Source organism: Pithys albifrons, chromosome 2 (genome assembly GCF_047495875.1).
Source record: "Pithys albifrons albifrons isolate INPA30051 chromosome 2, PitAlb_v1, whole genome shotgun sequence".
In the NCBI taxonomy this organism is placed as follows: domain Eukaryota; kingdom Metazoa; phylum Chordata; class Aves; order Passeriformes; family Thamnophilidae; genus Pithys; species Pithys albifrons.
In genome coordinates this window covers 75,408,468-75,433,652 of record NC_092459.1, presented here as the reverse complement: position 1 = coordinate 75,433,652, position 25,185 = coordinate 75,408,468, and the positions used below count along the sequence as shown (strand labels likewise).

The 25,185-nt window shown below is 35.7% G+C and overlaps 1 protein-coding gene across 6 annotated transcripts in view; it reads left to right on the top strand.

Moving 5' to 3' along the window:
* SIPA1L2 (signal induced proliferation associated 1 like 2) overlaps positions 1-24,845 on the top strand; it is a 183,338-nt gene extending 158,493 nt beyond the window's left edge. For 3 of the 6 annotated variants that reach the window (XM_071549552.1, XM_071549551.1, XM_071549553.1), the window contains exons 16-23: positions 1,150-1,374; positions 3,870-4,023; positions 6,861-7,080; positions 13,622-13,753; positions 19,925-19,978; positions 20,905-21,028; positions 22,661-22,742; positions 23,607-24,845. In XM_071549552.1, coding sequence (XP_071405653.1) covers positions 1,150-1,374; positions 3,870-4,023; positions 6,861-7,080; positions 13,622-13,753; positions 19,925-19,978; positions 20,905-21,028; positions 22,661-22,742; positions 23,607-23,753 — 1,138 coding nt within the window. In that variant the 3' untranslated portion in view covers positions 23,754-24,845. The other 3 variants (XM_071549554.1, XM_071549555.1, XM_071549556.1) reach the window with 3 other exon arrangements.
* The last annotated feature ends 340 nt before the right edge of the window (positions 24,846-25,185 follow it).

Below are 25,185 nucleotides of genomic sequence, written 5' to 3'. Positions count from 1 at the left end.
CCTAGAACTTATTTCATATACTTTCAGTTTTTTAGTACAGTGCAAGAAATTACCTTGTAGTTGATGCTGAGGGAAATCAGAAAAATTGCAATGGAAAATTTTTACTTACAGTGAAACTGCATTGCCTACCATCCCCCCTAATTTACATCGTTGTGGTGTATACTTTAAAGATTTTTTTGTCATATTGAATTTCTGATTGTTTTTCAGCTCTTCTTTTTGTTACCAATGAAATGTGTGCATGGTACATCTGTTGTAAAGCAAGCTTTGAAAGGACACTCTTACAGCTGGTTGCCTTTATCTCCCAATTCCCATTTTATGGGAACTTTGAAGTTGAAGCTTTGGTCTATGTGTTAAGGTTTTTACTCTGTACAGGATGGAAGGAAATAGTTTGTTCTTCTTTTCCTCTGATTTTCCTGTTTTCAATGTCAATCAATACAGGAAAATAACCAAATAATACCTTGTATCTTCATTTCTTTATATGCTTGACATGAATAAATTTGTCTTGTATAATTACTCTGAAGAAATTTATTCTTCAAGGAAGTATTTAGTTTATTTAAAATAATTTTGAGAGTTTTCACTAAAAGGTTTTGTTAGTGCCTGCTTGTGCTATTATTCAAATAAAATAATTCAGAAGACTGTTTTGTTGAGCTGAAATTTACTTTTGTTTAATTTGTTGATAATTTAATATTAATGTGTCTGAGTGAAAGACACAATCTGGCATGAACCAGCAAAATTACTGTGAAATAGTAAAGCACATGAATTTCATAATTAGATATTTGGGTAATTCCCTATAGTTCATGATTCAAATGTGTTCGTCCGTATTTAGTTTTAATTGCACACACAAATTGAATGTATGTATCTTGAACTTGGTCTTTTATTTTGATTTGTATCAGTTTGCAGTGGCATTTCTGCAAGTTGAATTCTATGCATTATTTGTTCTAGAAACTCATCACAATTTTGTTCTCCCAGAGCTTTACTGTATATGCAGTTGATATGTAGAGAATACATTGTGCCAATATTGCTTCCTTGAGTTTAACCTTGAGAAAAACTTGACATCGAGAATTATTGCTGTATACCAGGTGAAACATTTATTTGTTGTTGTATAGCAGATTTAATTTTTGCTTTTGTGTGTTTTCTTCACTTTTTCAGTGGGTCACATCATTCAGGAAGCCCATCAACACATTGTTCTAAGAAGAGTGGCTCCCTAGATACCTCCAAAGTCTATATAGTGTCTCAGAATAGCAGTCAACAGATGTCTGGGTCGGTTTCAAAACCGTACCACAGACAGGGAGCAGTCAGCAAATATGTCATTGGATGGAAAAAATCAGAAGGAAGTCCTACACCTGAAGAATCTGAAGTTTCTGAATGCCATGAGTAAGTACTCTATTTTACTTCATTGGGGAAGAAGGATTGTGAAAATAAATTTTAAAATAGGATAGGAAAAAATTGCAGTTCTGTTTTGCATTTAAATGTTTGCGGGTCTTTTCTGTACCTTTATGTATCAAAGGTACATCTAAAACGAGGAAGTAAGTCAATAACTACATAGGATACTGTGTTCTCTTCTGTTCTACCCAGCTGTGTCTTTTCCTCATGTGTCAAAGCAAACTGTCAGAAATTTCTGATAATGTGTGTAGTCAAAAATGTCAGACACTGGAATTCCATTTTAAATACCTAGGAAACAGAAAGGTACAAGTTTATTAATGTCTTACAGAGCTTTTCTTCAAATCTTCAGGAACCTTAGTTGAAAAAACCTTTCTCGTGCTTTTGTATTAAACCTTACTACCTTAGTGCCTGTTACATCAGCTGATACATTAAAAGTGATGGAGATATAAATGTATCGGTGATTTAGAGTAGATAATTTTTTAAAAACTAGGTCTAGTTGGGGGGTATTTTAGTGGTTCCTTGGTATCTTTTTCTGACTTTGTGTTTAATGAACAGGTAGAAAGGGATGATTAGGATCCCACAAGTAAAAGATTAAGTGTAGATATACACGATCTCTTCATGAGATTACAGAAAGTGCAGGCATACATAAGGCTACATATTTTTCTAACAAGTGACATTTCAGGAAATACATTCCTATGTGCAGCTTACCACTGGAATAGCTCATGAGAAATGTGTTGTTCTTAGGAGGAAGAAAAAAGCTGCACTCAAAGGAAAACAGGCAGTATCTCAAATATAGAGATGCTACTTTCACAGTGGTGCATCAATAACAAGTAATGTTTGAATGTGCTGCTTAAAACCAACCTTTAAGTCCCTATTAACTTCAAAATCATCTTCTTGGATAACCTCCTTCCTTCTTTTTTGTGCATACTCTTTGGTGCTGTCTCTCAATTAAACAGTCAGCCCTATGTGTCTCGATAAATTGACAAGATGACATGCAGTACCTGATTTTCAAATGTTTAATGTGGGATTACTCTTTTTTTTAATGGCAATGGGTTATTTGCATGTAATTTCTCATATTGCATATGTGTGCATGTTTATGGGAAAAGTTATACTTAAAAATATATGCTAGAATATATATGCTATGAAATATGAGTCTTAAGTTAAGCTCTTGAATTCCTAATTTTGAAAAGCCGAAGATGTTATAACCTTCCTGTCCTGGTTATTTGTATTTCTTCATGTTATTGTACATGTGATTTCACTCCCCCCACCATGGTTTAGTTGCTTAAATTGTTCAGTTGTAGTAATATTTAAACTTTAAAGTGATAAGTTCAGTGATTCCCACAAGTTTTTGAATTTTGAAGTTGATGAACTCCTGAAACAGTTTTTTAGTTTGAATGACACCCTTGAAATAAAATTGCATAGTGAATCATGGTATTTAGACTGAAACAATGGCAATTTAGAAAATTATCTTCAATAGATAGTTCTATTCAAGGAGTATTAATTGAATATGACAGCATTTCATATATCAGAAAATATTTTCAGATTTTTCCATGGCATACAGTATTGCCTCTCCTCTTTCTTTCTAGGAAAGCTCTCTATCACAGAGAGGAAATACCACTCTGAGGATAATTATGTTGAAATAAAATAACATCTCTAATTAGCAATGATGATGAAAATCAGGTCAATTGCTAAATGTTGTGCCACCATAGGATATAATTCACTGAGAATTACACTTTGCCATCTTTGCCATAGCAAAGCTTGTTTCTTCTCTGCTGAAGACAGAGTCACTGATTATGTTGCACTATACAGTAAGCAATGGATTCAAATGTGTGTTCTCTGTGACTGGGAATCTCTAGTTCCTTCAATTACATTTTCAAAGTAAATCTTTTAAATTCTGTCTCTTTCACTGGAAGGAAGCTGAAGGATAATAAATCAGTTTGAAAGTCTGTTGTTGACTGTAAATAGGTTTTTATGTGCTGATAATTGAGGAAGACTGTAGTTGTATTTATCTAAAGGGCTTTATGATGTTGATGATAATAAAATACACTTAACCACACTGCACAATTGATTACCAATACACTTCAAACACTGCCATTGATGGCCATAGTAATTTTTCCAGATTGAGAATCTGGATAAACTATCACACTATAAAATAATGATATTTTGCAATAAATCTTTTGAAATGTTGTCATAAATACAGCTTTTATATTAATAGAGAAGTGTGGTGTATAAAAACAGAGAGGTAGGCTAAGAGTAACAGGGTTTGTGCTTTTTTACATTGTTCTTTAAGATTCCTAAGGTAAATTTTTCAGTGGTTTAAGAGTTTCATTTTCCACCCCCAGTTTCATAAGTGTAAAGTGAACAAAAAGTGTTTTGATTAGTGTGCTGTGTCAGGAGATAATTCTAACCATTTTCACTTTGTGACAGAAAATTATTGCAGTCTTTCAAATCTAGTATCTTGCTAAAACCAGCAATTGTCTCAACAGAGTGTATGATGATATTGATGCTGTGTCTGCATCGAGTCCACTCCAAACTTCTGCGAGGAATGCCATTGTTGAAAGCCAGCAAATCTTATCCAAAGAAGATTTTCTGAAGCTGATGTTGCCGGACAGCCTCTCTATGGAGGAAGGGAGAAGAAAGGTTGGCTGCTTTCTTTGGCTCTATCTATCTCAGCCACAGTTACCTTAGAAATGGATTTCTGGTATTCCTAAAATTGCTGTAGGGAAGGCAGTAACATTTTGTACAAGCTGATTTTATTCTATGGAGATGCCATAGATACTCACCATAAGTTTCAAAGTATCATTTCCCACAATGATGGGAAGTGTTTGTTGATTACGTACAAAATACATATTTGTTTAAATGTGTCTTTGCTTAGCTTGAGCAGAGAGGGTTGCGGGTTGAGTGACTTAATTATAATTTCAGAGGTTAAAAGTGACATTTTCAATGTAGGATGCCTAAAATTTATACACTTTGTGTGATACTAAGGCACATGAATAAAAGTAGCCTGCTTTCCCCTGCCTTGTAATAGCTGGTACCATAAATTCTGTGTGAAATCTATCTGAACAACAATTTCATGTAGGTATCAGTGGCAACTGCTCAGAAGGCATAATTGTCAGTGCCAGTGGAGAGCTCATCTAATCTTATGGTATGAAGGCAATCTGAAATATTTAATAGTTTTCAAAAAGTGGATAGAGAACTTAAAATTTGCTACTCCCCAAAGTAGAAATGGTTGTGAATTCTGTGCTTAATGTGGAATAAAGAACAAAGCAATTAAATTACTTTTGATAATTGTCACACTTCCATATTAACTAAATCCTCTCGTAACCCACTGTGTTTATACTATATGCTAAATAGCATAATCATCATGTCTGAACAAAAGGAACACATGGGAATCCTCTAAGTGCAGAGTTGGATTTGAAATTCAGATTGTATATATATTTTAACATGTAGTATGTTAGGTATGCATTATATGTGTTTGAATTTTCATGAGGAATGTCCTGAAGGTTTTTATCATTGATGATTGATGTAATAATTGGGGGACTTGGCAGTATACAGTCTTTGGTCATGCTTACATAGAGAGTAGTAATCTTGATATTGAAGGGCCAGGTACTTTTGATAGTGAAGTCAGAAAGGAGTTTTCTGAATGTTTTGTTTGTTTTGGCTTTACCATCTTGATCGATCAGGGAATAATGCACCCTCTAGGTAATGTTTAATTTTTGTTGTACCCTGAAGGGAGTCTCTGTAAAGCTCCAGCTGCCTTGGATAGCATGTGAACAACTTTTATAGAAAGAAAGTGCAGGATAAGGTTGAGGTGACTTGAATAACACCCAAGAATTGCAGCAGGACCCTTTTCTGAGTGCAGGAGAAAGGGGCAGAGACCCTTCAATTCAGAGGATGAAAGCTTTTAACCCTTTGCCCAATGTGGTCCCTGATTAAGATCAGGGTCTCTTGACCACTGCTTATAGAAGAATACCATATAGCCATTCATTTAAGAATGCTGTGTGTCCTCTGTCCATTCATTGAGGGATCCTTCTTATGCCTGTTGTGATCATGTTATGGGTGTGTTAAAGTTTTTGATGATGCTTATTCCCATGGCCCAGATCTCTATAACTGATGTGGTATTTCAATGCTTTCCTAGATTAGAATCTGAGTGTTTCCCTCATTTTTCTCAGGGATTTAGTTAAACATTCTAACAATCAAGCTTGTTCTACATTGTCATCAGGATAGATGCTTTCCTCAACTAGCACTATGAAATGTACTTAAGTATTTTGTAAAGACTGTGTCTTGTGGCATAGGCAAGGGGGAGTGGATTAAAAAAAAGATAGTAGGTTTAGATTAGATATTACGAGAAGGTTCTTTACTGTGAAAGTGGTGAGACACTGGCACAGGTTGCCCAGAAAAGTTGTGAGTGCCCCATCCCTGGCAGTGTTCAAGGCTGGGTTGGATGGGGCCCTGAGCAACCTGATCTAGTGGGAGGTGTCCCTGCCCATGGCAGCAGAATTGGAACTAGATGATCTTTAAGGTTCCTTCCAATCCAAACTGTTCCATGATTCTTTCTGCGTATTCCTTTTAGAACCATTCATTTGTGATCAAGTTTTATCAGAACTACAACATTGTAGATATGTTTAAATCTATACTATATTCACTGTTCTCAAAAGCTATTCCTCTTAAGCATTTGTTCTGCATAGTGAATGTGCAACTCATAATTAATTACAAAGAAAACCAGACAGTTAATTGTTATAGGCAGGACAAACAAGTTAAAATAATTAAGGCGTTAACTGGACTTTGTAGATGCAAAGAAAACTGGGCTTGCAGTGCTGAAGAATGACTTATGAAGTGGAATGCTCCAGATTTACAATACAGTAATATCTTGTTTTACTGTAGATATTTGAGTTGTGGTTTAGGGAGCCTTTTGAAATGCTTAACCAGTTTTCACTGAACTCTGTTATCCTCTTTTCTAAGCCTGTTTTGTGACATCTGGAGAGATGCAGTGTCTCAAGTCACTTTTATCATCCAATGAATTATGTGGCGGCATGTATCAGTTCAGAATGTTTAACATTAAAGCAGTCATCATTTCAAATTATAATCAAACTGTTCTATGTGTAGTCTTGCATACATGTTGAGTCAGTCACAGAATATTTGCCAAAGTTGGTAACCTTATATACATTTCTGTATAACACTCCTGTCATAAGGCTACGGAGTTTTCCTGTAACATTTCAAAATTAATAAAACTGCACAGTATCTGATTAATTCGTGGTGATATGTTCCAAAATATTAAGAGGAAGTATGAAAATCCAATTCAGTAACCCTTTTGAGGCCCCAGTAGATCTGATAGGGTGGAACAAATCTCTCATCTTCTCTATTAGTTCAAGAATTCCAGAGTGCCTGCCTAGAAAAATACTCTCAAGAACTGATGATGGGATATGATCATATGAATTATTTTAACCAGTCATATGCATTCTTACTTTTATGTTCAGTTTTCATTTTATGGAAACCTCTCCCCACGGAGGACACTTTATCGCACCCTGTCTGATGAGAGTATCTGTAGTAATCGCAGAGGCTCTTCCTACGCCAGCTCTCGAAGCTCAATGCTGGACCAGGCCTTGCCAAATGATATCCTGTTCAGCACTACCCCACCGTATCACAGCACGTTGCCTCCCAGAATGAGCCTGACTCCGGGAATGGGAAATCTGAGAAGTAAGTGATTGTTGCTGGTATTGCTGAGTCTGGAATATGTGTAATAAACAAATCACCAAGTATTATGTGAGATTTTACTTTTAAGGTGAAATTAAGAAATGTCAAATCAGTGTTTCAGTTATTCCAGTAAAAGAATATTTGGGCAGCAGTATGCATGCTCATGCTTGCCTTTAATGATCAATTCATATTTATCATGTTTGGAGGCAGCAGTCACTTTACTTCCCAAAGAATTTTCATGAGACCAGTGCTAGGCAACAAACATCTGTCTGAAGATATTTCTTGTTGTCATTTTATGTTCCAGTGTGACCTAATTAAGCCAAGCTTGACTATTTTATTTTAATTTTTTTAAATTTTTTTAATGTGTATTTAAATTATATTCAAATATATTTGGAATAACAGCTAAATGGAACAGCTTGTATTTAGATGATCCTTTAAAAGAAAATGTGCAATAAATGTTGTCTTTGACTACAGTTTCCAAATTGAATTTGCTGATACTCTTTTAACAATAGTAAAATTTTTGCAAATGACAATTCACTTTTAATGGCAACAAAAGAATAGTCTGAGGTGCTAAGTTAAAACTGTTTTATGAATATATCTTTTTACTTGTGAGGTTTTCATAAGCGAGACCTTTATTATATGCTTAGCTTGCAATAATTCCGGGTGGAACTGTTAAGTTTGTAGTGATTGTTTTGGAAAAAAAAATGGAAGGAAAAGCTCAAATCTACACAGACAGATGCACATATTTAGACTATATATCCATATTTGTTTATTAATGAGAGTGAATTGTTTTTTCAAAAATGCTGAGTGTATAAACTTCTGAATTAGTTTAGGCCTATCTGTAGTGGAGGCTTATAGTGGACACCTAAACTTGAAAAAAAAGGCATATTTTATTTAGCTACTTTAATGTTGCATCACAGCTGACTGCAATTTAAAAAAGTCCATAGTTAAGAAGCTGAGGATGGATTTCTTGAAAACATTAAGGACTTTTCTCAATGCATGTACAGATGACCTAAAAGAAGTAGTAATAAAAGATCTCTGTCATTCATCATGCCCTTCAGGAACTGGCAGTCATTTGCTAACTTTCAGAAGGAAGTTTTATATACAAAACACTCTTCTAGTTAGAGTGGCCTCAGCTATGAGACTGAGTTTTAGTTGCTAACCACTGGGTAATTTTAAACTGGTACCTCCAACAAGTGCTAAATTCCTGCCTCAGATGGGAATGCACACTTGGTGTACCTTTTGCCATTCTAAAAATATTCTTCTGTCAAAGTGAAACTCTTTACTGTGACTTTAATCTGAACAGATCTTATTCTTTTACGGATAGTGAATGGAGATCCATTTTGTTTCACTGGAGAGTAATTCAGTAGACTTTGTAGTCTATGAAGGAGTTATATAGTATAAAGTTAGGCATCCTGATTGTAATTTTTTTTTTACTATGTTAGGCCTGGTGGTTCAGAGCCATTTCTTATAAAGGTTAATGTGCAATGGGATCAAATTTTCAGCATGCTTTTCTTCTGGTGATTGACACAAGGCAATTAGCAGGGTACATTCAGGCTTTGTACTGCTCCTTCTGCAGTGAGTCTCTAGTGGTTTGTGTATTAGTTCTGTCTTAGAAACCTAATTTTCATTCTTGCTGCTTCTTAGATACAGAAAGTTATATATACACATAGCTGGGGAAAAAAAATCCCACAAAATTGGTATCCTGTCAGTCAAAAACTGATTGCTGATATCCAAGGCAGTTCATGCTGTTTTTACATGCAACCCCTATTTTCTGCTTCTGGTTCTGTATTTTAAAAGTGCTTATCAGTACTGGCTGTATAGGATCTTTTATGATGGCTGTTTCAAGAAGATTTAATTGGTTATCTGTAATTGCACTCTGAAAAGAAACCACATCATGACTTGCCCACCTATGTTTCCAAAACATAGCATACATATAAAAATAACTGACTTTGTCTCTTTTTAGGAAGGATTTTGTAATCAGTGGTTTTGTTCTATAGCAGTGAGAGGTTTCTTTTTCATTATATTTTTAGTGTAAGGTTCTAGTATATAAGGATTCTTAGCTGTCATAGTAATATCTTTTGTATATGATCTCAAACAGTTTTACTGATATTTACTGTTTACAGACATTAGTGGAAATAGTGTGGTTTTAGCTGAAGTTAATTTTAGAAAGACAGGTTCTTGCATGTTGTTACCCAGCATGAAATACTGTGGCAACACCAAATCCTGTGAGAACCCTCTAGCAAGGAAGGGTATGATTAATAGGTAAGCAAGGCAGCATCAAACCCAAAGCATAATAGGCAACCCGAGGAGTTTCAGTTTACTGGGAAATCAGAATTATCACACAGAATGACCATTCAAATGGTCAAAACTAGAAACTGTGTGTGATGTTGACTATAAGAAGGCAATGAGAAAAGTGAAGCTACAGGATTTGTTTATTATTATTTTATCACTGGGGGAAGTAAATGAAGCGAGAGTTGCTTTCAGTAAAGCCTGAAATGCAAACTCTGGCAGTTGAGTGCTGTTGATTGCACAGAGCACACAAAAGTAGAAAGTTTCATTTATTTTTAACTTAAACCAGACAGGAGAACTCATGTGGCTGAGAATGCTGGAACTTTACCTTGAGGACATTAAAGATTCCCTAACTGTGACAGTGCTGTTTCACACTGAGTGACTCTAACATATAGTTAGATCTGTGGTTGCAGGTACAAATCTATGCCCTATGGTTGCAGGTACAAATCTGTGCAAATTCATAGCATATGAACCCACAGGGAAAGAATGAAAGCAGTGAGAACTGCTCACACAGAACTAGTGTACTAGCACAAGTTGGAAACCCAGGAAGACACATGGAGACAAGCTGATTAACATTGCAGGAATCATGGTCCACTCCTATTATGGAGCACAAAAGAAACACCCTAAGTGATACACTGGCAGTATGTTCCTGTGCTGTGACGAAAGGAGCAAGGTGCAGGATAGTTACAGTGAAAAGGGTCACAAGGAAGGGAATATTTTACAATGGTACACTGGCAAATTCTGAAAGTTCTCAGATTTTACATGCCACAGGGAAAAGGCTGCCAGAAGTGGGGTAGCTCTATCTGCAACTATGTTACTATGAGAGTCTACCTTGAAACTGACTCTCTAGGCCTCTATCCAAAACTGACCTCGTTGATAGGAAGCAGTATGGAAGACCAACACTGTGTGTCGATGATGTACAAGGTTAGGAATTTAGAAAACAGTTTTTCAGTAAGCAAATAAGGGCTGTTCATTAATTTACACAGCCAAAGGAATATATGTGTTTGCTGTTACATGCTCTCAGTGAATATTTCATCATCCTAGAACGTGAGACTATCTTCAATAACAAAAAGGAAGGAAAAAGTAGGAGCACATACCTAAGGGAAAGTTTACTGGCAAGCTGGCATCTTTGGAGGGAGACTTTGCAGTGCTGAAAAAGGAAAGGATTCAACAGGCAGAAACTGTTGTTTGAGGACTATAGCGATGTAATAAGTGATTGCAGGCAAGAAAAATGGACATCCCACAGACAGTGGGTTTTATGTCTGTATATGATTTGATACATTCCTTCACCTGCAGCATCTTTTGAGATAATCTACTTGTTAAACAACATGTCTAGTTTAAGCACAGTAGGCAGATAGTTTTTTCATGATCTACAATCTCTGTATAAAGGTAGCAGTTCCAACTGAAGCAGGATAATTGCCTTGAAAGTAGAAGATATTAAATCAGGTGAATCTTTCTTTTTTCTGTATAACTAGTTACTCTTTGAATACGGTCATAGGTGGGACTGATAACTATCCATTTCAGGAGCTGCGTTGGAAACTGACCTGACAGCATAATTTGGTGAAAATAAAGACTCCTGAAAATGCTTTATACTTTCATGCATCAATAATGAAAATAAATAAAATTCCTAAGTGTAGGAAGTGATGTAACTGAAAGGACCAGAAACTACAGGATCAATTATTTTTATGCAAAAAGGAGTTCAGCAAATAAAATTATCTTTAAAACTGAAAGGCAATAAGAGAGAAATCTGTGTTGCCTCAAAGTCAATCTTGAGTGCAGTGAAGATAGTGGCCTACAAGGTCAGGCATATCCTCCTGGACAGGCAGAGGTGGGCATGCTCAAGCATCACTTGCCACCTCTGCACAATCAAAAAAGGGAGACAAGAGGCAACAGCTGCTGATGTGCCATTCATACGGGGAAAAAGTGGAGGCAACAGCAAGGTAAGAGGAGCTGGGAAGAAATGCAATTATAGGAGGCTAGAAATAATTTATCTCGTCTACAGCATTCCTGTAATACAAGCAATATTCTCTCTACTGAGGCTTATGTAATTAAAGTTTCTTTTGGGGGCTTTCTTTCTCCCCCCTCCCCACCCCTTCCATTGCAGAAGAGCACAATTTATACTTGAAAATGAATTATTTTATGGTGGCATACTCATGCCTGTTCACTAATTCCACTTAAAATTTCAGCCATCAGCATGAGCACTTGCATTTTCAGAGCTATCAATATTCAAATCTCTACTCTGGCAGGCTTTCTGCAGTTGAGTGTCTCTGTCAGGGCTTATGCAGGACTGAATAGGATCCACCCTAAGGTGAACTGAGGTTCTCACAAAAGACAATGCATAATGAAGGATGACTGCTGGTGAATATATCACTCCTACACTTTAATTTGGAAAGCCAGCAGAATCGTGCTGGGAGCAGACTTCTTCCTGACAGGTTTCACAATCATCTTCTGTAGGCTGATCACACAAAAGCGAAAGGGCTGTCCCTTAGGGCCTGCCTGTTGGTCTAGCACCAAAAGCTGACTTGCCAGTCTTTCAAATAAGGTACTGTTTTCCACAATAGGGATGTATAAAACATTTGTACTTGCATAAATAAGGTTCTTACAATACCCAAGTCATATACAAAAGTTCAGGGACTGCTCTGACTTTCAGCTTCCAGTGTATTTGCACAAAGATAACCTCAGGTAAGACTTTATGCATGTTTGTAAGGAACTGAAAATAAAATCTTAGTACAAATGTATGAGTAGAATATATGTCTGTATTATATTTCCCATTTCATATAATGTCCACTTTTGCATACTAAGGGTAGGTATTGAGAAAGACATTTCTACAGAGTTTTGTCAAGCCACTTCCAAGTGTAATGTAACAATACTGCATCTTTCATATAAGTGTAGAGCAAGATAAATTCCACCTCTTCCTAATTTTTGACAGAAGATTGTAAGCCTTCTTCCCTTTACTTTTCCTGATATTTTGTATTTTTAAAGCAAGATTTCTGCCTAGAATAGAGCATATCATATGCTCTAATCATTGCTCTTTGCACTAGAATGCTCTGTAACAGCTTACTCATTTGGGATTTTTAAGTCAGAAATCTTTAATTCAAGTGGACATTGGTATCAGGACAATGACAACATGCCATTTTCTTGAACTACAATGTATCTTGCACTTGTATGCATGCATTTCTTTCTTCATTGTTTTTTGTGTTTGGTCTTTTCCTGGAAAAATACTGCTTTTAAGTATTATAGTTTGAATCAGTGGAATAACTAGATGGAAATTTCCTTCTGAAGTATTTGAGGAAATATTACCATTCTGACCTTTCTGTTTAATCGGAGTGGATACATCTGATGCAAAATTTCTTTTTTCCTGAAAATACTATGTGGTAAAAGTAGTATATTCCATTACTAGCTTTATGGTTAGGGCAAAATGTGATTATAAGTAACAGTTTTGGTTTATGTTCAATTTTAAGAACCTCTGTGTGCCTGTTCAGCAGTATTCTTTTTATGTGTTCACACTGATCAGAGTAAAGGTTGCTATGGACAGATAAGGAAAATGTAAAACTATTTAAGGTAGTTATGAAAATTAGCATCTCCTCTACTAAAATGCATGTTTGTGGTACCTTTCTAGAAGTCTGAAACTTTGTTTGAACTAACTTTATAGTGCATACATTTCATTTAATATATGATCTGTGTACAGTATACAATTTGTTACAGCTCACTCTGGAATCTCACACAAATCTTACATCCTCAGAGATACAGATGCAAATACTAAACTAACAGGGTAGTATTTTAAATGTGAAAGTGAGTTTTGGGTATCGGCTACAATTTACAAATGCGTTGAAAGAAAAGCTGGTGATATTTTCTTTATTGCTTCTGGAAAACCCTGCATGTAAATAATTATTATGTTCTTTCACAGCTACCTTAAAGGCATAACTTTGTATATCTAGCAACTTTTCTGGTCAGTGCTCAGGTTTAATATGCTGTGCTTTAAGAATGGATGTTGCCTATTCACACAGTATTCACATGAAAATGCAAAGAACACATCATGTGCAAAGTGGCACCAAAAAAACCCTGTAGAAACTCTTCCCATGTTATTCTGCCAACATGTAGAAATTGTTCCATCCATACTAAGTATTGAGCAGGAAAAGACAGAAACAAGAGAAATGAAGATAAGCACAGTTTTTACAGTTCATTATAGTAGCTTCAAAATTAATTGTGCATAATTGTTATAGGAAGACTAATTATTGTGTTTATTGTTTAGATGAATTCTGGTTCTCAGATGGGTCCTTATCTGATAAAGCCAAATTCAATGATCCTGGCCTGATGCCCCTGCCAGACACTGCCACAGGGCTAGACTGGTCTCACCTGGTAGATGCTGCACGAGCGTTTGAAGGTAACAGGAAAATTTGAATAAAGATCAATGTTCAGTACACAAACTTGATTTTTCAATATATATTGTACAGCCACATTTTGAATTACAAAACCCCAGTTTTTTGTGTTTGTCTCCATAGCCCTTTAGTTCTTTTGGCAGTATCACTTCTCCATGTGGAAGTTTGTCACTGAAAATGTGGAGTATTCATGATACTTTTAAAACCCATTTTAGATGCAATTCATCCACTTTGTTGTGCAAGGTCCTTCTGTAATCAAGTGGACAAATCAGGTTCTTTGAAGGAGAGATTCAAAGCATTTAAGTTAGATGTTTCCAATGAAACTGGGAGGAAGAGTTCCCTGAGTTTGTTGTATTGTGTCTGTAAACTGCTATGTGTAGTCCAAATGATGTTGCAGTCTCTCTCGGTTTTCATAAGCCCTTGAAGCCCAGCAAAAATGTCTTAAGATGCAGGATATAGATCAGGTTTGCTTTATTAAATTATAAAACCAGATTAACTAAGAAAAAAACTTTGTCCACCTCTGGGAGCTAAACCTACACACATGATGTATAAGCCCAGAAAGATGGATGTTGGTTTGAGAAAATATATGAATATATACAGTTGAGTATTTGTGTTTTGTTGTTTCTGAGGGGTGTTTTGGTTAGGTTGCTGTACTGTTGTAAAATTTTTGACATTTCTTAACTGGTGTTGTTTGCATTAGTGAATGTATGGAAAGTCAAGGGTATCTATGAATAAGGATGATGTTCCTACAGTCATCATTGTATAAGATACAGGTCTTAACTTTATGAGAAGAATTGGTTGTGAAGTTAGTGATTTGGGGTTTCTACCTAAAAGCAACCATAGGAATCAGTTTTCTGGTACCTGGTTTCTTCCCAAAGTTGAAGTGATTCGATTTTGCTTTGACCAAAAGCCCTTCAGAACTACTTGTTATGCTAATTTAAATGACATTGTGAAAATCTGAACCAACAGTGATGATTAGGAATTTGAAGAACTGTATTGCTTCTTAACATGATTAATTGTATGTGCATTCAGTACTACTCAATATGGCTGTGGTAGCTGGCAGGAAATACGATGACGTTGAGAACCTTGACAGCTGTTCCCGTGCATTTCTATGTTGGATTGCTCAGGGAACACCCTGCTATTTGTTACTGACATCTTAAACTACTGAAAAAAAGATTTGGATCAGTAAATGATAGCTCTGTAACTTTGTACTTGAAGAGTATTTTTAAATGCTAATCAAATTTTTGAGTTCAGCTGACTGAAAGTTCATTCTGTACCAGTTATGCTCCTGTATTTTTAACTTTCTTTGAAAACTGATAGATTTTCATTCTTTTTACTACTAGTATCGTGATGAAAATAATTTCACTTTGGAAAGTGTTATGTGAGTGTAATTAGATTTGAATTTGAGAGAGAGAGAGGTAGAACGACATAGCTACCCTACAGTGCTCTATCTGCAGACATATCTGTAGATAATGCTGAAAAGCTGAAGGTCTGAGTTGTAAGAGAGAAATAGTTTATCTGAATTTTTTTGAATTATTGTAAGAATTTGCTCAGTAAATAATCATCTTTTTTTTTATGAATGAATGTAATTCTTTTCTGTTTAGGACTCTGCAGTGGAGACATCTGTGTATATGTTAGATTATTTATACAATGTTTTGACTAAATCCGTAGTGCTGCAATTAGAAACTTGCAAGGAATGGAATTTTTAAACCCTTGTTCAATTTTCTCTATCCTATGTCTTGCAATTTGGAACTCATTTAGAAAAGAATAACTGATAGGCATGTCATAAAAAACTCACTGGAAGGGAATGTGCTGGGTATGAACTAGCAGATGCAGTTTCCATATGTATTTTTAGTGTTGTTGACTTAGAAGTTGCTTCAGTTTACTATTTAAAAATAGCTTAGAACTACTGTTGTGCATTCTATCAATGTGAAAAAGAGAGTGGATGATTGTAAAGTTTATCTACTTCTGAAAATAAAACTGCTTTGATCTTTTTATTAAACTGGATGCAAATAGGATCTCTTTGGAGGTTTTTCTCCTGTGATCTCACCAGATTGTATGTTGACAAGTTACATCATTTAAACAGTTCATTATTCCTAATGTAGCCCTCATGATCCTTCATCTGCCTGTCTTAAAAAGCAACTGCATCTCAATTAATGTTAGATAATAGCCTTTTTAGGTCCTTACAGTGTTGTCATCAGTTGGATTAAGAATTAAATATAGTAGCAAGATTTTTGCTATCATCATCTGTACTCAGAGTTTACTCATGAGTGTAACAAGAACAATGGTCTTATTTTTAGCTTTTCTCTTTCCCCTCAAATGAACAGTGGTCAGTGTTGTTTTTCAGTATTAGTTTTTATTCAGCTGAAGCTGTGGTCCTGTGTAGAACAGCAGGTTTTACACTGTGGTGCATGAGAGTGGCAGAAACCATTCCTTTTTTTTTTTTAAATTGGAAGTATGAGGATAATGCTTCTCACTTTGAGAGGATTTCATTTTCACTGGTTTTGCTTGGCAAGAACTTCTGTGGGAAGCCAAATACTTACCTCAAACTTGTCTTGAAAATCTGTTATTCCCAGGTCAGGTCTTCACAGTGTAATGGAGAGCTGTGCAGGCATTAACTCCACTGGCTCCAGAAGCTGCGGCAGTGAAGGGTTTTGGCTTGAGCTGCTTCTGTTGAGGGTCAGCCTCCATAAACCGCAGCATTATTTTAAGACTTCACATTGCCTTCCTTTGCAAGACATAGTCTTGACTCTGATATTTATCCAGAGATGATATTCAGCATGCATGCTAAAGTCAATCCAGTCAGTAGCAAGGGGTATCCCTCCATTTCTGTCACACATGGATACACTACTTAGTTCCCTACTCTTATTTTGTTGGGAGCTGCAGAAGGACAGTAACCAGGGAGCCACTGACGTGATAAAAATACACTGTTGTAATGGTTTTGTATCCATCCCTGAAGGAAACAATACAGAATCGAGAGGACTGGATGTGACTGTACAGCCAAAGAGGTGGGGGTTTAGGGAGGGTAGTTAAGGTGAAAAATGAGAAGAAACAAAAAGAAAGCATGGTCAACTGAGTAAAGATAAAGAGAAGGGAATTTATAGAATAAATTGGAAAGCTGACTTTGAAAAAAGAGAGCAAAGAAACCTCAGAAAATACCAAGGGAAAGGACGAGAATTAATTTTTTAATTCCCTTTTGCTCTTACCCTTCTAAGAGATCTCCACGTTAGAGAAGAACTGTCTTTCAGCATGTTATGTTGTTGATTGCTTTTTTGGATCTTTTCAATATTTTGGGGAGCAAAGGAGAAGCTTTTCTGTATGTCCATATCTTTTACTGTAATCATAGAATGGAACTGACAGAAGTATAAATATGGAGTATTTTTAGGAATAGAACTTTGTACTATTGGTGCTATTTCAGACTGGGTTTATTATGCTTTAAAAATGCTGTTTGGTCTTTGATAAATCATACCATGGGCATTAAAAGCCTAAGAAATTCCTTCTGATGTCTCTGATTTAGTTTATTAATAGGTGGTTTCAACTGAGTTTTTTCCAGGTGATTTTTATGAATGTCTACCAGTGCCAATCAGAAGGCAATGTCTTTTAATGCTAATTTATCTTTGCAGAAACATCTGTGCTATGATAATTAATCTTATTTTAATACTTTGATTTAAAATCTTCATAGCTTAATGCAAGTAATGCTGCACATAACATAATGAGAAAGAAATGAAGCATTCAGCATGACACATAATTATTTTAACCAAAGCAGTGTGTTAAACTGCTAGAAAAAGAAAAAACAATAAAATGCTCAGTTAACATTTGGTCATTTCTAGTGCATTCATGTGTAACTCTTTTTGCTTCAGTGCATATGTAAGTGTATTTTTGCAGGTAGACTTTACCTTAACAATGAGAGATGGCTTCACGCACTATATTCACTTGAGCCTTTTCTGCTTTCCAGTACACCAGAATTGCTTAGTTTTTTCTGGCCTCTGTTAGTGGTCTGGAACAATGGAAATCCAAGTTCAAATTCTTAGTGGTTATAGGTGTATGACTCTTACTGTAAATTAAGACATGATTTTTTTTCCCTCATCATTGGTCTTGCTAAGTCAACTGTTGTTTAAACTTTTGATATAAAGACCAATATATTTTTCGCAAATAGTTTTCTATGCATGAGTTCTGTTTGGCATTCAACAGAGATGTCCCAGTTAAATGTAAGAACTCTGAGATTTATGTGTATTTTCTTCTCTTAGTATGCACATATCACTTCAATTGAATAGAATGGGCCTCTGTAGTTTGGAGGAAGCAGAACTTAGGTCTACAGCATCATATCCAGAAGTCCACTTGATTTTTCTTTATAAAAACTAGCTGGTTTGGAGGTAACTTTGATTTTATTTTCATTAATGAAGGCTTGAGTGAATTCTGTGAAGAACAAATAAACCAAAAATCAGCAAGAAAATTTTGCCCTTCAAAGCACAAGTTCAATCTTCACCACAATTCAGATTTAAATAGTAAACTGGTGAAGCTATTGCTAAGCATGAATACTTTGAAGGAGATCAGTAAGATTTTATGTAGTTACTGAAAATAAAAATATTACTTTAAAAGTACTTGAAAAGTATTCAAAGGCAAAATATTTTGCTAGTCCAGGTACTAATTGTTGTACTAATTATTACAGAGATTTATTGTCTTGCTAAGTTGTTCAGAGAATGATTTTGACATTAACCTGGCTTTGGAAATTTAAGGAACTAATTTTGAAGAGCAACACAGGAGTTTATGTAGTATGTTACATAATTGGAGACTTTGGATTATTAGCGGCCATGTAGTGACTTTTTTCCTCTCCTTGTCAATGTGAGAATACAGTTTCATATTTTATAAAGATATGAATATTGGAAAATGTGTTTAAGTTATACCAGAAAAACAGAAAAGATGTAACAATTAATTTCCTACTCTAAATATTATTATTATTATTATTAAATTTTATGAAGTTCAACTTCATTGGGGATTATACAGGAAGGAAGAGTTATTCACACATTGCAAGCATATGTTTTTATATTTTTGTTGTATTTTGAAATAATACAAAAATGGCATCATAGGATTTCATTAACAGCTACTTTGTACCTGGTTTTTCACCTGCTTTAATCTATCAATAAAAAGATGCTCTAAAATAGTGCTGAGGAGATCAAAGTGCCAAAACGCTTTCAAAGCTGACAAAATAAACCAGACAAGTGGCCAGTCTCTTTAATTAAGCTTAGTCAGCAGAGGGAGAAAAATGTGGATTTTTTTTTTTTGTTGCAGTGGAATTTCCTCTGAGACACATTGTCATATATCACATTTTGTTGGCCATAATAAAAATAGCAACAGCATAACATTTATTGATGGCTTTGTTTCTATTAAATGGTAATGAAAATGTGAATAGTCTAAAGGTGAAATCAGTAACCAACTATGTATTTGAAACGGCTTGTTTACACTGTCTTTTGTCTGGCCTACATACTGTGTTTGATCTGGGAAACTAATTTTAGTTTATTCATACTAAGTAATTCTGTTTAACTTAGTAGGTTTCAAATCTGTAAATGATGTCATTGATTATGTGTTTAAAATTATATTCTTACCTTATTGTCAGCAGATGCAGAAAAGTCATGTTGATATTTACTGAGATCCATCGCTAGTCAGAAAGAAGGATAAACGCAGGAGAAATGAGCTGCAGTCTTTAAATTTTGACAAAATAAGGCATGCAACTTTTCTTTATTGTATTATAGAATGAATTGATCTGCTATTCTTTAAAACTGAAGGGATTTTTTTAAATCAGTAAAGTTATTTTTAGTGGTTTCTTATTTTTGTTTGGTAAAACTTTTACACTAAAATGTTTCTTCCTAGTTGAAAAGATCTGGCCTGTATTCACTGTTTGTGTCCTTAGAGTTTAAAGGATCATCGTCATACACATCATGCCAAGTTGTCATGCTGTGTGCAACACTGGGTGTTACTGTCAGAGACGTGGGGCGTGACACCTCATGCTGTGCTATAATGTTGGTGTTGTGTGAAAATGGCCTGGAGAGGCTGAGAGTGGGCACCAGCATGAGCTGCACAGGGAGCAGCCCACTGTGTGCACTGTACGCAAGGGTCACAGCTGCTCCAGTGGGGATGGACTTGCCTTGTTTATAGGAACGTTCTAAATCTTATTCCAGGTTTTGACTCAGATGAAGAATTTGGGCCGTTCTGTCATCACACGCCGTTTCTAGGTGATGGTCTGAGATTGATGACTTTTGCCTTTTGTAAACTTTCTTTAATATTTCCTATGTTTGCACGTTTGCATGACAATGCAAGCTTTGGGCCTTGTGGGGTGGTAGAGAAGGGGAGAAAGGGCAAGGCAGGCATGTTGTCTCCAGAATTCTTACAAGCCTACAGACATGGATTTTGTTTGGCAGAAATAAGCTAAATCAATCTCCACAGAATATGGATTTTGTTTTTTAAAGAAGACAAATTATATCCCAATGAATGCATCATTTACTCCTGTTCTGTGCAATGATGATCTGCATGGCATACTTCTATTATGTGGTGACTGATATATTTTGGCAACCACACTGTATATCCATAGGTAATTACATCTGTGCTTGTTGGATTATGTTCTCAGCAAATTCAGTGCAGATAATAGTGTGTCTTAGTGATATATATAATAAAAACTCAATTGATAAAAATAGTGTGAATTTATTGTTCTTCAAATATGCAGATCACCATGAGGTTCTGCAAATGCTTGACACAGTACAGCAGTATGAAATGAACAGTGCAGATTTCTGAGGAATCTGAGGGCTTTAAGTCCATGGAAAAATGCAAACCTGTTTGCTGCATTAGTATTGTCATTGCTTGTGACCCTGAATTCTGAAATGGTTTTCTGCAGATTTTATCAAGACCAATTTACTGTTCATATCAGCATTAACTGGTCCAGACAAAACTGTCATACTGCTGATAGACATAAAAAATGCTTTGGGGTTGCCTTTGGATGCAGGTGTGGGGAAGCCAACTAGTTGGAACATACATCTGCTGATTGTCTTCAAAGCTGAGATGTAGAAACCTACATCCATTTCACTAACTGAACTGGGGTAATGGCTGTAATAAAGCCCTTTATTTTGTCCAGTTTTAGATGTATCCTTGTGTTGCTTTTTTCCAGATCAGGGAGTAGCGTCTTTTTGCACCTTGAATGATATGCAGCAAGCACAGGGTCTGGAAGGAACACAAGAGTTGCCTTTGGATGAGAGTCCCCCAGATGGAAAAGATTTTCTTGAGGCTGCTGGGTATGTCAGAATTAAAGAATATTTCTTATGAAAATATTTTAAGGGAAGATTTTCCCTTACCGTTGCATGTCACATTTCCTGTATGCATGTTTCCTGGCTGTTTGATGGCAGACCTGTTACCTTGACTGATCATGTCTCTAATTTTGGAAAATGTTTTTTCTTCAAATCAACATATGAGCACTTCTGTCTAAGAAATTTGTAATATAGTCAGATAAAGTTCTCTCACTGTAATAAACCTCTAATGCAGAGTAGGGTTAGTAGCAGAATTTCAGATCATCAAATTTTTCACTTTATTCCTTTACAAGAATAATTTGTGTTACACTTATTTCAGTTTTCATTTGAATAGAACCAATAACAGAAGCTGAACTCTGTAGTATGCAACTTTATCTGCGGCAAATGTCTCAGATCTTGAAACAGGTGTTCCTACCTATCTTGGCAACTATGTGCTACTTCCAAACACATGCTTTTTCATTTATGCAGAGGTAAATTAATCAAGAGAACCTGTAACTGAGGACTGCAGGAAAATTTCATGCCAAACTACCTGATTCTTCAAATTCTTTCCAGTGTTCTGGGAGAAATTATTCTTTTCTTTTTTTTCCCCTAGTCTTTCCTGCTCTGAGGAGTATACTTGTTAAAAGCACAGATTCAGCAGTATAATGTCTAGTAGCATGCTTTAAAAGAAAAACACATCTTTGATTAGTTTTGCTCTTCAATTGCAGGAGTGGAAGAACAGGAATTGGAGGAAAAAGTCCTCTTGCTTGTTAGATTATCACATTTTAATTTGAACCAATTTTACACAAATTAGCTTGCCTACATGGTAAAGCTCATTTATTGTAATGATTTCTAAGTCCATATCTTTCCCCAGCCTAATGATTAGTAAGGACTGCAAAAGACTTTTCAGCATTGGCAAATCTGTCAGATTTATGCAGTTGCGTAAAGCAGCTGATTCAGCTTTGTATGTAAAGCCTCTCTCTTCACCTTCTCTCTTTTAGACACAATTATTCACATGATGGATAATTGCATCTATAATGTACATGAAACTATCTCCCACAGTGCTCATTGTCATTCAGAAAGCAGAAGCTATTCTCAGTATTTTCCTTCAGTCATGCATTTGAATAACCTGTGGCAATATTTCATGTGTTTTGACCTTTAAACAAAATATTTGTCTCCATAAAGCCACAAGTTTATCCTTTACTAAAAATGACACTACTGTACACCAGACAAAAGAACTCTTAACAGCTCTTCTGCTTTGCAGTAATTGCTACTGCATCTTGGTTCAGATTAGCACAGTCCTTATCAGAAAGCAGCTTGTTACCTGATGTGCCTGCACACCATCGAACAGTGAGTGTGACTTGCACTGTGACGGTATGTGCAAATAATTGCTAGAACCTCTGCCTGATTTGCATGAGAGGCAGTCTCATATTTCAGATATTGCAGGATTGGATTTATGTTCTGGTAATAGTATTTTGTTTATTTTGTAATAGCCTGTAATAGTAATAGTCTGATCCTGGTTTCAACTCTATTTTCCTAACTTACTGGTTTCCTTTGCTATTACTGAAAGTGTTACTCACAAAAGCTGGGAAGAAAATGTTTTTAACTAACTCAGAGTGAAGGTAGTGGTTTACTTTCCAGGGAACATGCTCCGAGTACCCTGACTGGAAAAGTAAACCAGCTAGAAGTCATCCTCCGGCAACTACAAACTGATCTGAGAAAGGTAAGAGACCATTAACAATGTAACCAGTCTCCAGTTTTAAGACTTTTATTTTTACACAGAGTTTAGCAATGTTTTGAAAGAGGTACATCAGTTAAACTGCATAGCGCAGTTGCTGTATTGTAGAGCTCAGTGTTGGTAGAGCACTGAGGTGCAGAAAGTCCTGTGGAAATGGTTATGCAAACAAACTGGCAAGGCTAACTAGTTTGTGGGTCTTTATTTCAGAATAATTGTCCTACATATAGTCATACCCTAGAAAGAATGAGACATCTTATCTTTCTTTATGGAACTTTGCATGTAACAAAGGATGGGAATGTGGTTAGCGCTCCATATTTGTCATCCTTGTTGCCTTGTAGTATCTTGGTCATGTAGCAGTGACTTGCTTTGTGCCGCATTTGCTGTCTAATTTCTGAGCTGGATACAATGCCAGAACGGATAGAAATGAGACTGCTTTTGGAAAGAAAATAATCATGTAAGGGAAAATTTTGAAATTAGATATTTTCCTTCATTAGCATGTGCTTGAAATCACTTAAAACTTGGGTGCTCACATGAGATTTGTTATGGCTAAAAGCGTCTTATGCTTTTAGTGCTTGTGTTTTTTCTATTTTTTTTAAAGGGATTAAACTCCTGTAAATTTTCTATTAAAGTAACATCCAGTTTTCTTTTTAGCTTGCAGTGTTTTCTCAAAATGAAAGAGGTAGTTGGTAGTAATTGGTATTTGGGGATTTAACTTGCAGTTAGTAGTTGTCCTAATAGTTTAGGGACCTCAACAAAATATGTCTGTATGGCTTGCGTAGAATTAACAGCAAAAATAATAGTTGTCATCATGACTACTCATTTTTCTCAACTTTTATCTTTGTTAACCAGGAAAAACAGGACAAGGCAGTTCTCCAAGCAGAAGTACAGCACCTGAGACAAGATAACATGAGACTTCAGGAGGAGTCTCAAACAGCAGCTGCTCAACTGAGGAAATTTACAGAATGGTTTTTCAATACAATAGACAAAAAATCCTAATCAGTGGCTCCTGGAAAATGCTTACTGGAACAATGTAACAGCTGTATTTTTTGAATTATCGGGGTAATAATTTCACTGTGTTCACAATCCATTTTAGGTATTTCTGCTACATTCTCTGTCCAGCTTTATTCATTTGAAAAGGAGAGAGAACTGTGGTAATCTGTCTTTAAATCTATAAGAAGAAAGCAGAGAGTAGCAAATATTTGTTTGTGTGCAGATGAATGTAAAAAATCCTTAGTGTCATTTTAGACATTTTTAGAAGTTGCTCTGGCTGGGGCTTGCCTGAAGAGGAATATTTGGGGTTTTAGTTCCTGCATTTCAGGTGCACTGGTGAAGATGTTAAAGCGATTTACATTAGCTTGGGCTTCAGTATTGTAAGATAAAAAGAATAACCAGACATATACTTTAATGTTTAAAAGGTGCTCTATTTTTTTGTATGTACAGTAGTTTTATTTCCACAGTCCACATTGTCATAGCAATAAGAATGGAGGTATAGTGAATAGTTACAGAGCTGTGTTTATAAAATATTAGCACTGATGTGTTTAACACTAGTTTGGATGCAGATACATTAGAGATTATTTATTTGCAGGAACAAATGGTGCCTGAATATAAACAGTGTTCTGATTTTCTAAAAATACACATGCCTTGTAAATGGCTCACCAGGGTTAGCCCTCTACCAACTTCAATTACTTTTGTATAGTTGATGTTCAGCTAAACAGTTATACTGCTTAACTATTGAAATCATGTATGGTGTGAGCCAGCCAATCAATTGTACAATGCCAAATTTGTTTATCTTTGTACAGAAGCTTTGATCAAGTGTCTTGTATTTAACACCTTTATTTAAGCTTATTTAACCTTAAATTGTTGTTTTTATAAAGTTTGTTTTATCTGCACTATGGTGAGGTCAGTTGGTTGCAAGTTGTAATATTTTTAGCTTGCCAAGACTGTACTAAGGAGTTCTAGAAAATTCTAACAATTGGATGCTGCTAGTACACAATTGATTTGTTTGTATGCTTTAACATTTTTAACTGTTTAATTTGAAATGAACATACATCCTGCTTTTTTAATAAATGTTAAAAATCTAAACCTGAATTATTTTATCTTGTATTATCTGTAATCACTATTATCAATAATAACTTAGGTTTCTGTTCAGCCCAGTTTCTATGCTCATCATCCAGAGACAGCCCAGACCCACAGAGCTCTCTTGATCCCTTCTTACAGTGAGGGGTTGTCAGCATTATCAGTTAATTTCTTTGGTGTGTGCTGTCCTGGAACTGAGGAGGTAGCTTCACCAGTCAATGAACAAAAGCTGTTTTGGCTGTTCAGAGGCATTGATTAGTGGCCTAGGAAGAAAAATAACTGCTTTACCAAAAAATACACCTTAGGGAAAATTTTCAAAAGGAGTCTGGTTTTCTCATAGTACCTTATGTTA